Source organism: Peromyscus californicus, unplaced genomic scaffold (assembly GCF_007827085.1).
Source record: "Peromyscus californicus insignis strain IS unplaced genomic scaffold, ASM782708v3 Scaffold_13__1_contigs__length_99412109, whole genome shotgun sequence".
NCBI classification, from domain to species: domain Eukaryota; kingdom Metazoa; phylum Chordata; class Mammalia; order Rodentia; family Cricetidae; genus Peromyscus; species Peromyscus californicus.
The window spans coordinates 66,695,697-66,708,562 of NW_026294424.1; the positions used below are offsets into that span (position 1 = coordinate 66,695,697).

General features: G+C 44.8%; 1 protein-coding gene across 7 annotated transcripts in view; it reads right to left on the reverse strand.

Annotated features, from left to right (window-relative positions):
- Fryl (FRY like transcription coactivator) overlaps positions 1 to 12,866 on the reverse strand; it is a 248,884-nt gene that overhangs the window by 139,513 nt on the left and 96,505 nt on the right. For 4 of the 7 annotated variants that reach the window (XM_052735114.1, XM_052735112.1, XM_052735113.1 and 1 more), the window contains exon 1: positions 8,042 to 8,192. The exons of 2 other annotated variants lie outside the window; for them this stretch is intronic. In XM_052735114.1, the coding sequence (XP_052591074.1) occupies positions 8,042 to 8,114 (73 nt within the window). In that variant the 5' untranslated portion in view covers positions 8,115 to 8,192. Of the gene's footprint in view, positions 1 to 8,041; positions 8,193 to 12,866 lie in introns of those variants that run through there. One more of the 7 variants, XM_052735111.1, reaches the window with a different exon arrangement.

Genomic DNA, 12,866 nt, shown 5'->3' on the forward strand with positions numbered 1-12,866 from the left:
AATTTAAATGTTTTCCTACTGCGAGTTCCGACCATATATAAAATATCCTATCTTCCTAAGAAAAGATCTGGCTGTTTAGAATTTGACTTCTAGGGACTGGAGAGATGAATCAGCGGTTAAGTGCACCAGCTGCTCTTCCAGAGGACCTGAGTTCAATTCCCAGCACCCACATGGCAGCTCACAACTGTCTGAAACTCCAGTTCCAGGGGGATCTGACACCCTCCCACAGACACACATGCAAGCAAAACACCAATGCACATAAAAATAAGTAACTTTAAGAAAAGAATTTGGTTTCTAGAGCCTTCCCTATTCATTCCAATGCGTTTTCTTTAGTTCTCTTTCTGGAGGTAGGGGATTAAAATTTTACTTATCTAATGGCTAAATTAAAAAAAAAATTCGGAAATAACATGCTAAATGAAAAACAACTAGTACATCTAAAATATTCAGAACTTCTGTTAAGCAATCAGTCCTGGGACATCACACGTCAACTAGCAGGAAAGAACGACCAAAAGCCTGTAAAAAGCTAGCCAACCATGTCTAGAAAGGTACATCTTAACACGGCAATGGAAAGGCAAATACTGTTTTTTCTACAAGAGGAGTTTGAGAATTTAACCAGTGGTGGGATGAACCAAACGCCAGTGATGTGAACAGCCTGGACATTGGTCCTGCCTACAGTAAGCCAGACGCCTCTCGGGCACCATGCTTGAAAGACTAAGTCGTCAGTACCGAGGGCACCCAGAAGAGCTACTGGCTGTCGATGCTCGAGGCACCTCAAAGGTGCAGAAGGGATGAACGGCAGCCAAGCTGGAGGTCACAAGAGGTCCAATAATCAGACGCAGACTATGGTGTCTACAAAGTATGGCGGCACAGCGGGGTCCAGCAAACAGATGCAGAACGTACAGGGACAGGAAGCAAGTGGACACTCAGCCAGGGAGGTGGCTCAGTCACTAAAAGGACCCGTCGGGGGATTCAGCAGTGCTGCAGTTCCGTCCGGGTTGTCTGGCTTTGTTTGTTTGTTTGTTTGTTTGGTTTGGTTTTTCGAGACAGGGTTTCTCTGTGCAGCTTTGCGCCTTTCCTGGAACTCACTTGGTAGCCCAGGCTGGCCTCGAACTCACAGAGATCCGCCTGGCTCTGCCTCCCGAGTGTTGGGATTAAAGGCGTGTGCCACCACCGCCCGGCTCTGGCTTTGTTTTGTAAAGGGCCCCACATCCCATCAAGAGCAAACGCAGGCACCTTATTTGTCAAAGAGCTTGACAAATTTGGGAAGGAAGAAACAGTGAGGCCCCGCCACAACCATGGCTGCTCACAGCCTAGAGCTGTTCTCAACCTGTGGGTCGCGACCCCTTTGCGGTAGCAAAGCCCTTTCACTGGGTCACCTAAGACCATCAGAAAACATAGCTATTTACCTTATGACTCACAGGAGTAGCAAAATTACAGTTATAAAGCAGCAACGAAAGTAATTGTATGGTTGGGGGTCATCACAGCATGAGCAACCCAGATTAAAGGGCCACAGCATTAGGAAGGCTGAGAACCGCTGGCCTAGAGGGTAAGGTGTATTCAGACCAGAGTCTGTAGTACCCTTGAGCCACCTAGAACAGTGAACGGGGACTCTCCTAGGCTCCATCCCTTAGCACAAGACAGGACCCAGCACCTGATAGACGACAGTCTATAAACCACCTTAACAGAAGGCACAGATAGGGGACAGTCACAACATACTACATTTTATGAAGCAGACACTCAAAATTCCACAGGGCTATCACATTGAACTTTCTGCAGAGTCTCAGTTACCCATGAATATGGTGGCATTCTTGTTAGAGTTTACTGACTTTGTATTTCATTCTTTTTTTTTTTTTTTTTTTTTTTGGTTTTTCGAGACAGGGTTTCTCTGTGTAGCTTTGCGCCTTTCCTGGTACTCGCTTTGGAGACCAGGCTGGCCTCGAACTCACAGAGATCCGCCTGCCTCTGCCTCCCGAGTGCTGGGATTAAAGGCGTGCGCCACCACCGCCCGGCTTGTATTTCATTCTTACACTCTGTTCTTATTCTAAAATTTAGTGTGTGTGTGTGTGTGTGTGTACAACATTCAATGAGTTAAGTAACCAGCCATACTTCTTAAAAAACACAATCTTAGCCGGGCGGTGGTGGCGCACGCCTTTAATCCCAGCACTCGGGAGGCAGAGCCAGGCGGATCTCTGTGAGTTCGAGGCCAGCCTGGTCTACAGCGCGAGATCCAGGAAAGGCGCAAAGCTGCACAGAGAAACCCTGTCTCGAAAAACCAAAAAAAAAAAAAACAAAAAAAAAAAAAACCACATTCTTATTTCATCAAATGAGGTAGGCCTAGTTTAAGGATTTAGAATAATATTTTTTAAAAAATGACAAAGCAGGCTTGGTTCCTAAAGCCAGTGATATCAGGAGCACATCACAAAGAGCTCACGCCCAGCAAAACACTGAGTTGGCTTCCTTGTCTAGGATCCACTTCCTAAAATATAGGTTTCTCTGAAGGGATGATGGGGTATTTGGGCAACAAGCAGGGAGGGGTTGATTATTTTCCAACACAACCAACATACAGTCTCAACAGATGAATCACTGAGATGGACGGCTACGGAAATGCAAACGACCCTACAAGGAACAACTTATGGCTTCAGAGGAACCTCGTTTAACAATGCCCAGCACCTCCCATGTCTAAACCAAGACTTCATGTTCCTACCTTTTCAACATGTCTTGCATTGGTACCTAAATGAGCTAACATTCTGTAATGTACTTACAAGAGTATCTTCCATAAAATACTAATAGATTTGTTTAGCCTTCCTCTCACATGTGGCCCACTACAAAAGCATTCTAACTTATATCCTACATACAGTACATCTTTCCTACTCCCTCCCTTCTTTCTGCATCCCATACAAATAGGAATTTGATTAATCCAACCATTGCCATCAATGGTTCCCCGTTTAGTTGAAGACCAAAATCCCTAAAGAGGTTTTCAAGATCCTGTGTGGTCTAGCCCCGCCTACCTTTCTAGCCTTGGTTCCCACCACCCTATGCTCCAGCCAAGCTAGCCACAATCCCTCCAGCCTCCTGCACCTGATATAGAAATTGGTCAGCTGATGAACAGATATTCAACGTGTGGTATATTCACTATTCACACAATGGAATTTATTTAGCCATAAAAGGTAATGAAGTGTCAACATGAGCTGTAACACTGTATGATGTTATTATACAAAGTGTCCCGAGTAGCAACAGTACAGTAAGTAGATTAATGAGCACAGAGTTTCTTTTGGGGGGATGATGAAAATATTTTGCCATTAGATATGGGTGACAGTTGCACGACCTTAGAAATACACTAAGCAACAGCAGACTGGACACCATGAAAGGAAGAGCTTTATACATTGTGAATAACATCATGACAGAGCTATTTTTAGAATCAGGATAATATTCCTCCTCATCAAGTTATCATAATTGAATGGGGGCTTATGAATATATGTGTATGTGAATGCGTACATGTGTGCACACATAAACACACACACACACCATACATGATACCAGGCCCAAAAGTCCTGCAATAAATGCAAAGTTTTACTTCAATCAAAGACCATTGTGATTTTAATAAATTTAGATGAAAAGTATGATGGGGGTGGGGGAGACTCTATCTGTAATCCAGGAAAAACATTTCTGAGTACGGAAAAGCTATTTAAGACTTACTCCATTGTGCCCATCCAAGCAATCTATGCAAATTTAGTCCCTTAACACACCACATCTAATTCATATTCTAATTTACAAGATGGTTCAAGTGGGTCAATTTATCCCTTCTACTGTCTGCGATGAAAACGGAATCCTTTGAAACACTAGCTGCCATGTAAAATTACGTAAGCAGAGGTAATTCTAAAAATATGTTCACAAGAGGTACTGTCCACGAACTTGCCACTTTCACCAACACCGCGGATAATAATGGACTAGGCAGAGGCCAGCTTGGCCTTATCAATTTGGAGGGGGAGGGAACCCCACCAATCCTTTGAAGGACAACATCCTCACTGTGCAGCTGGTGTCACACCATGTCCCTGACTCTGTTTTTTTTTTTTTTTTTTTTTTTTTTTAAAAGGAGTAATGCCTCAAAGTGTTGGCACAGAGACAAAATCCTGAATTTAGGCCACACGAATGTCGCTTCATTGTTACCGAAAGACAAAGGCTCAGCTCACATCAAACTTCAGCAGGGCTGGCATGGACATTCCGCCAGCTAAGCAGTCCCGTGTGGGGGCCTCTGCAATTAGAACCCAAAGCAGCATCTGGTCCCACAGGACCCATGCAAGCGCATCATGTAAATAAGGACTATTACTATCAATGATAGACACTGTGGTTAAGGTTCAGTAAGTCAGAAACACTCCTTTTTTTTTCTTTCCTTTATTATTGAGGGGGATGAGGACAACATTTGAAATACAAACTTAATGGGATTTCTTTTTCACTTCCTTTTTTGTTTTTTTGGTGTTTTTTTTTAAAGCTATCTAAGAAATCAAGTTGTTCTCTGCTCCTCCCAAGAAATTCACTAAACGGAATGTAATAAATGATCATTTTTTAAATCACTGTGGTATGATTTTATACAACTTTGCTTTAGGACTTGCTCCCCTGAGGGGCGATGTTAGCATACAGTATTTTTTTAAACTTTTAAGTTTTTTCTGTTTATTCTTTTTTTATATAATTTTTTGAGAACATTCTACATGAGCACTGCATTTACCTTACCTCCTCCACCCCACAGCTCCTCCATGTTCCTAATCCCAAACTCATTACCTTTTCAACTCTTACTGTGTATACATATGTATGTATATATGCATCATGTGTATATATATATATATATATATATATATATATATATATATATATATGCATGCATGTACATATATACACATAGCTTACTGGGTCCATTAGCTCTGCTCATATTTACAAGTGTCTAGAGGATGTAATTTAATAATCAGGTAACAGGAGACAGGCCATATATTTACCTACCTATCTTCCAGGCTGTTTGTTAATTCATTCCAACAAAAAAACGACTACATCTTTAGCTGCTCTGTTAGGTGCCTCGACATTTCCCAGAGCTCACCTAAGCAGTAAGTATACAGAGAAGAGCAAAAAGACACCCGATCTGTACCCTGAGAGAATACCCGATCTGTACCCTGAAGAGAGCGCAATCAAGAAGCAGAGAAGGGCAGGAGGGGGTGACAGTGACCAACGACGCTCAGAGGGAAGCACAGACCAGACGCAGTGCTGACTGACTGACCGCAAGGATGGATGATGATGGGGATGGAGTGTTCCACGCAAAGCAGACGGATGGGGTGCACTGTGGAGTCGGGGAGGGGTGGGGGGGGGCGGGTAGGCAGGGCGAAGGAAACAGAACCATGAAGGCGCAGCACGCCCCCAGAGCGGGGCTGGAAGGGCAAGAGAAGAGACTGACGAAGTACACAGAGACTAAGTGAGGGAAAACTTTATTCTGTAGGGAACAGAAAGACTGGGGTATGAAAGGGAAGGTAGTTAAAAAAGAACCTTCAGCAGCAAACAGATGCTACAAACCGGATGTAAAAAGGACATGATGGAGATAATCCAGGTGACCAGGTCCCCACTCTCCCCGCCCCACACCCGGGGAGGGTGTGCATGTGCTGACTTAAGGCTGTGTCCATGTCAGCACAGTCAGAAGATGATATGAAAACTCAGAAGGTGGAGTACCAAGTGCTGGGCCCCAACTGAAGAGCTGGAGTGAAGGGGCTTGCTAACCAACCCTTAGTCTCTCTGGCTCACGGACAAAGTCCTGGATGCTAACACTGCCTACGAGCCTAGGGAATATTCTAGCACTCCAAAGCTAGCCCTGAACAGCCTCCTCTCCGAGTCTCCCCCATCCCCGTGCTAACGCCGCTTCCTCTACCTCTGTTCTCCCAGGTCATTTCAGCCGCCACCATCAGCTGGTAGTCACGGGGGTGTGCACGTCACCTCTCAACTACCCCTCACTGTAACTTTCATGTTATGCTTTCTGAATAAGCTCACAGAGAGCAAGGAGCCACCTACTTCCTTCTGTATCCCACAGCATACACTCAATCCATGTTGGCTGAGTCGAAAGTGTTGGTGTAATGGAAAACATCCCTAGAAAGAGAGAGTCGGCTACTATCCTCTCCCAGGTCTTAATACCTCCACCACTTCTCTGCTGACATACACCGATGCTGGGGGAATTTAAAAAAAAAAAAAAAAAAGCACGCCCATTTCCCAGGCCAAAGATGGACATGGTTGGGACCTTACTAAACACTGACACTAGCAACTTATTTTCAATATTAACATACTGCTTTGTAACTCTGAGAACATCTTCGCTATGCACTATGAACGCCCAAGGGCAATGGGTTACCTACCCCTAGACCGATTCTCTCTCCTACCAGCACAGCTAAAACCCCAGGCTTTGCAAGCATCTGCTTTGGGTTTCCTTTCAGATTCAGGGAACGTGACTAGACCAGATTTGGCTGTGGCTGGCTGCAGGGTCCAGGCAACGATGTGCAGACATATTTAAACGATCACAAATAAGGACGCTTCGTTTTTCTGTGACAAGCTGCTGTGACATCACAGACTGCTCTTCCACATGAGTGTGTGAATCATACTTTCATTCTCCTCTTACTACAGATAACTAAGTGGCGAGGATGGGAGGAGGGAAGACAGAAAGATTGCTAACTCTGGTCTAATTGATCTCTGCAGAAGTATATTCTACCTGACTGACTTTCTTTCTAACGACTAAAAATATTTAGCTTGATTAACCATCACGAGTCTCCCCATATTTTAACTACATTTGCTAACTTAAAAACTTTCCTAAAACTAACAGTCTCCTGCCGTCTAGAGAGGCAGTAGCTACACGTGATAAAAAAAAAAAAAACTACTTAAAGATCGTAAGTCAATGAAACGCAGGCGCGGAGGCAGTAGAGCCAGGGCACGCAGACCCCTTCCGGTTGTCTTCAGTGAGTTTTCCTTCATGTCAACATTTGGACTTGCGTATCATTTGCTTATGAAACGAAACTCCGTTAAGTAAGTGTTTTCATAAAGAGTTGAGCAGGAAAGACTTGAAATTTAATCTCTCATGTTTGATTCATTAGGCTGCCAGGACACCACAGTGGCACGGTTGGAAGCCAGGTCCACGGGATTCTATACCCCTGGCTCTTTGCTACCTCCATGACCTTGGGAGAGTCACCATTTTTCTATGCTTCAATTTTCTATGCATAAAACAGTCCTGATAACAAGACTGGAGCTCGCTCAATTCATTAGTCTGATCTCCTAAGTTGATGGTGATGATTATTTTGGCAGCGAAGTAAGGAGTCGGAGGTGATAAATCTTATCATTTAAGTGCCCTGAGATTTTTTTCAGAGCGAAAGTAACCACTGAAAAAACATTAAATGAAACCAGTATTTCTGCCAAATCCTTATTGGAGGGAAGGACTCGGGGAGAGGATCATAGCTCAGTGGCACTTGCTTCCTGACTTAAGTGAATTGGAAATATATCATCCCGAATGTTCTTTCTCATAAAATCAAGTACGTATGACTATCACCCGTTGCAACTTCAGTGACAGCAGGGGAAAGTTACTGCCACCCTATGAAACCGCCCGATGCCTGAAGATAGCCCATGCTGCTACACACACACACACACACACACACACACACACACACACACACACACACACACTCTGTACCAACAGCACTGTGGAACGGTACTGGACTCCACAACCCTGCAGGAATCCCAGCTGACCTGTCATCTTCCCCCATTTTTGATGGATTCTGAGAAACTTTGCCGGAATAAACACAATTAACAACAAACCGGAGGCTTGTTGTTGTAGGAAACATAACTACCCAAATTACAACCGCCTCACGTGGGCACCTCAAGATTCTCATCTGACTGATGGCCATGGGAGAGCACTCTCTCCATGGTACTTTCAAGGCTCAGATTGATCTGGATGGGTCTGGAGAGAAGGCATGCGAGGAATGGCAGGGATATTCACAACTCAGCATTTCCCCCCAGGGCAGGCATCGATACTCACAGCTGCTGCTCCACGACTTTAACAAGGACTTTATGCTAATTTCAAAAAACACAGAATCCTGTAGACTCAACATTGTGTCTTGGCTGGCTGCAGGAGCAGGGGCAGCGGTGGCGGCAGCAGCAGCAGCAGCAGCAGCAGCGGCCGCAGCGGCGGCGGCAGCAACGATTCTGTGGCTCTGGCTCCCAGCCGCTGTCCCCTCGCCTCTCGCAGGCGGCAGAGTTCTGGCCCACAGTGCCTTGGCTTCATTACCATGCAGGCTCTCGGTGACGCACAACTATAGGGGAAGCGCTGTTCGATGCAGATGAGGTACCCAGCTGAATTAAAGCTTACAAGTTTATTACGAGTGTATGCCCTGAAGGACACCCTCACCTTTCTTTATGCAGACCTGCATGTGGCCAACAAGACCTGCCCCGTTTGCATTTAGATTGCCAGTGGAGGAGCTTTCAGCTCATCCGGGCTGCTAGGAAACAGACACAGGCTGCTGCTCTCTGCCCTTCCATGCCAACTTTCCTCACAGGCAAAGGGCCTTAGAAACACAGTTGGTGTTTGGTTGTTGTTTTTCTTTTTTAATGAATTAGAATCTAGCATAAGATCTTTAAATGTTTTTCTTTAATAGCTGGTGGCCTCCTCAAAGCAGGGGGAAAATCAGTAGCAGTTTCCTAGGGGACTTGAGCAGTACATCGTCTCCACCCTGATCCACACCCAGCATGCTTATGATGAGACGGAGTCCACGGGCCCACTTACCCCACTGGAGATAATGCTGCCTAATGGAATAAGAGATGATGTCATGGACACCGGCTGAGCCTCCACTGGCCTCTGAAACTGCTCAGCTCAGGACAAAGTTGTTTCCTGGTGCATGCAACTTATTCTAGAGAGATAACTGTCAGGTAAGGGGGCTGTTTTAAAACAGGGTTTTCTATTCTTAATAAAGCATCCAATTCCCATGAAAGCCTGGCAGTCAAAATGTCAGTGGACAACCAAAGTATCCGCTGGTCAGATAAATGCATCTGGACAACTTCATTCTTATGGAAGAGGTTTGAAGATGAAAATACACTGTCAAAAACGTAACTGCCCTTTAAAACAACAGAGACATTGCATAACCAAAACAAACAACAGTTTATGCCAACAGCAAAAGAAAAAAAACCGCTTCAACCCAATTAGTTGACTGCATCTTTGGAGGTCAACAGGCATGTGTTCAGAGGTGTCCCTCTTCATATGTAGAAACACATTTGTAGTAAGCCATCTGTATTATTGCATGCTTTAAGTACCACAGAGAATAAGTGCAATTATCAAAGACATAACTGAATAAGTTCACTCACAGTCAGATTGCTAGGCACTATATGAGAAGCTAAAATAACATCTTTCCATGCATGAACACCATCCACTAAGTATAGCAGGATAATTGCATTCATTAACACATACGCAGTGGTCATAGTAGAGGGGGCAGATGTCCGAAGCTGTGTGACTTTTTTGCTTTGTTTCTTTTTGTTTTTAGAATAGTTAAAGAAATCTGATACAAGTGTGGACCATTCCAATTCCTAAACAGACATAACAAGAAAATTCAAACTAAGGGTGTAAAGGCTGACCAACCTGGAAACTAGCCCCACATCAGGACACAGGGCTGACCAACCTGGAACCCAACCCCACACCAGGACACAGGGCTGACCAACCTGGAACCCAACCCCACACCAGAACACAGGGCTGACCATCATGGAACCCAACTCCACACCAGGACATAGGACTGACCAACCTGGAACCAACCCCATACCAGGACACAGGGCTGACCAACATGGAACCCAACCCCACACCAGGACACAGGGCTGACCAACCTGGAACCCAACCCCACACCAGGACACAGGGCTGACCAACCTGGAACCCAACCCCACACCAGGACACAGGGCTGACCATCATGGAACCCAACCCCACACCAGGACACAGGGCTGACCATCATGGAACCCAACCCCACATGGACACAGGGCTGACCATCATGGAACTTAACTCCATGTGGCATGCCAACACAGACCCTAATTCCATGCTGAGATGCCAAGGCTGACCAACCGCACCCACAGCTCTACATCACTGTCAGTTGCTTCCATCTCCATAAAAAACATTTAAAGGTCAGATAAGAGCAGGGTTCCTCCTCATTCCAAGAAGAACCAAGGCATCCAGATGTTGAATGAGCAAACGACACCCCACAGTCCCAAAGCCCAACCTCCTACCACATCCCATTCTTGTACATTAACAATGAACAGACACACTGCAAAAGATTCCGTATTTTACAAAAATCAGTCCACATTTTGTGTTTAATTCTAGTATTCCCCAAAGTAACTTTGCTACACAATCCTCTCTTCATCAGACTGCTGACAGATTCTTTGGGGGAAGGTGACCTGAACGCAAATGAAAGACACCATTCAACACTGAGGCTCAGAACCAAAACACATCAACTGACAACTTGGTCCGTGCCATCTAGATGCTCTGCCGTGTTCTGGCTACCCCTGCTGGGCTGGGCTCACCTGAGATTTACAAGCAACTTGACACTGCTTGACGACAACATCCCATCAAAGTGAATGAGATTCACTCCTAGGAAACCTTCTGAACTATACAAGTGTCATACAGGAAGTCAGTTTGGTGACTTTGGGGAGAAAGAGGTACATAATGGGTAATTTTCTCTTTTCTCATGCCTTTAAAAATGGATTTTTTTCCTTTTTAAATCTGTCTATATAGATATAAAAGAATAAGCCAGAATCTGAAGTTTCTATTTCACCTAATCAGTTTATACGCATAAGTGTTTTGTGTGTGTGTGTGTGTGTGTGTGTGTGTGTGTGTGTGTGTGTGTACGTGCATGCAGATGAACGTGCACGCACACATTCCATTTGTATCAGAAGCTCATTGTAAATACAGTGCAGGTGAAATGGCATTTTCCATTTATATATAAACTAATCTAACATACAGGGAAAGCCTGGTTCTAGCCAAACCTTATTCTAAAGTATAAAAAACACAATAAACAGTGTTATTCTTTCAAGTCCTGATCACAAACACCATAGCAATACTTACTTAATGGAGTATTTCCTTTCTACATCTTCTGATGCTTTTATTATCCAAACCACCACACTATTAGCTGGAAGAAAACCACATACACACCCAGCAATCCTTTCAGAAGGCCATGTAAGAGTCTCACTGTGCTCCAATTTCCTTCTCAATCAATGACTAATCCTCTTTTAAAAATCACACAAATAATGATACCCCCATTGTTCTTCAAGTGAGTACTCTCTTGTTAAACTGCTAATTAATTATATCAACCAAAACACAGCTTAAGCCTATTGTAAGTTTTCAGATTACCAGAGATGCCAGTTTTCCATTTTACACTTTATAAATTCAGAATCCTCCGACTTATATATACACATGAATATTTTCCTATCATTGCCATGAAGACAGCTACAGAAATTGTTTCCAGAAGGTGTAGCCTTGACGAAGCAGGGGAATCTAATTCGGGTCATTTATTTAGCTATGTTCCCGCTCGCATTTTAGACTACAATTTCTCTGGCTTTGGAACTTTGGAAATGATGTTTCAGAATGCAAGAGATTCATAGTTTCGACTCAGGCTATTCCTGTTTGTCTGAAGACCCTATTGCTGACTTTGGTCAGAGGACATGAAGAAATCAAGTTGGTATTGACCTGTGAGCTTCCTCTTTGCTGACTAGATTTCATACTACTGGGAGGTACAGCAGGGAGAAAAAAGTCATCAACAGCCTTACCCAGCTTGAAGCCTGTGAACTACAGAGTGACTGGTATGACCAGATATGCCCATGGGTTCAATAGTGGCACAAATGTTACAGGGGTAACCAACTGCTTTCTGATTGGATTTAAAGGCCTGCTCTATAAAGGAAACACAAGCCTGGTACTACAAATCTGGCCAAGAACCCATAATTGAGGAGCTCATAGGCCCCAGCGAAAAATCTATTACCGAGACATACTATCCAACTGCCCTCTAAATTCACAGCTCTATACACACATAATTAGTACAGCTCTCAGACAAGTGTCGGGAGAGTTCCCAGCCACAAACTGGACATCTCTATTGCGCCCCTCCCCCAAGGCTCAGAGCCCATTGTGGAACATGGGGTGGAAAGATTCTAAGAGCCGGACGTCAGGGAGGATCAGAACAAAACAGTATCTCTTAGACATGGTGGAAACACTGCACTCACGAACTTACAGCAGCTCTGGTTCCCTACAGAGGAACTCCTGAAGGGCAAGCCAATCAACATTCAGCATGGAGTCGGGAGGGGCTCAGGGGCCCCCATACTCCACTGAAGAGCTACGGCGCGGCCCCTGGTAGGCTGGCCACACTCCAGGAGGTGGACCCACGCCAGTGAGTGTATGGGCAGCACAAACTATCTAGTGGGTGGTCAGTAAAACAAACAGAAAAGGGACACAAAGTTGGGAGGTGGTGGGGAGGAAAATGGGGGAGACATGAGGGAAGGTGAAATGCCCCAAACACTCTACGAAATTCTTAAGGAAAAAAAAAATTCTTTAAAATATTCCATGGTTAAAAAAGAGATTCACGCCGGGCGGTGGTGGCACACGCCTTTAATCCCAGCACTCGGGAGGCAGAGCCAGGCGGATCTCTGTGAGTTCGAGGCCAGCCTGGGCTACCAAGTGAGTTCCAGGAAAGGCGCAAAGCTACACAGAGAAACCCTGTCTCGGGGAAAAAAAAAAAGAAAGAAAAAAGAGAGATTCACATTTTTAAAGCCGTCAGCTTTTGTGGACAGGCTCCCACCACAAGCTAGATACTGCAGTGAGCACAGGGCACAAGTGATGACCGTGGTCC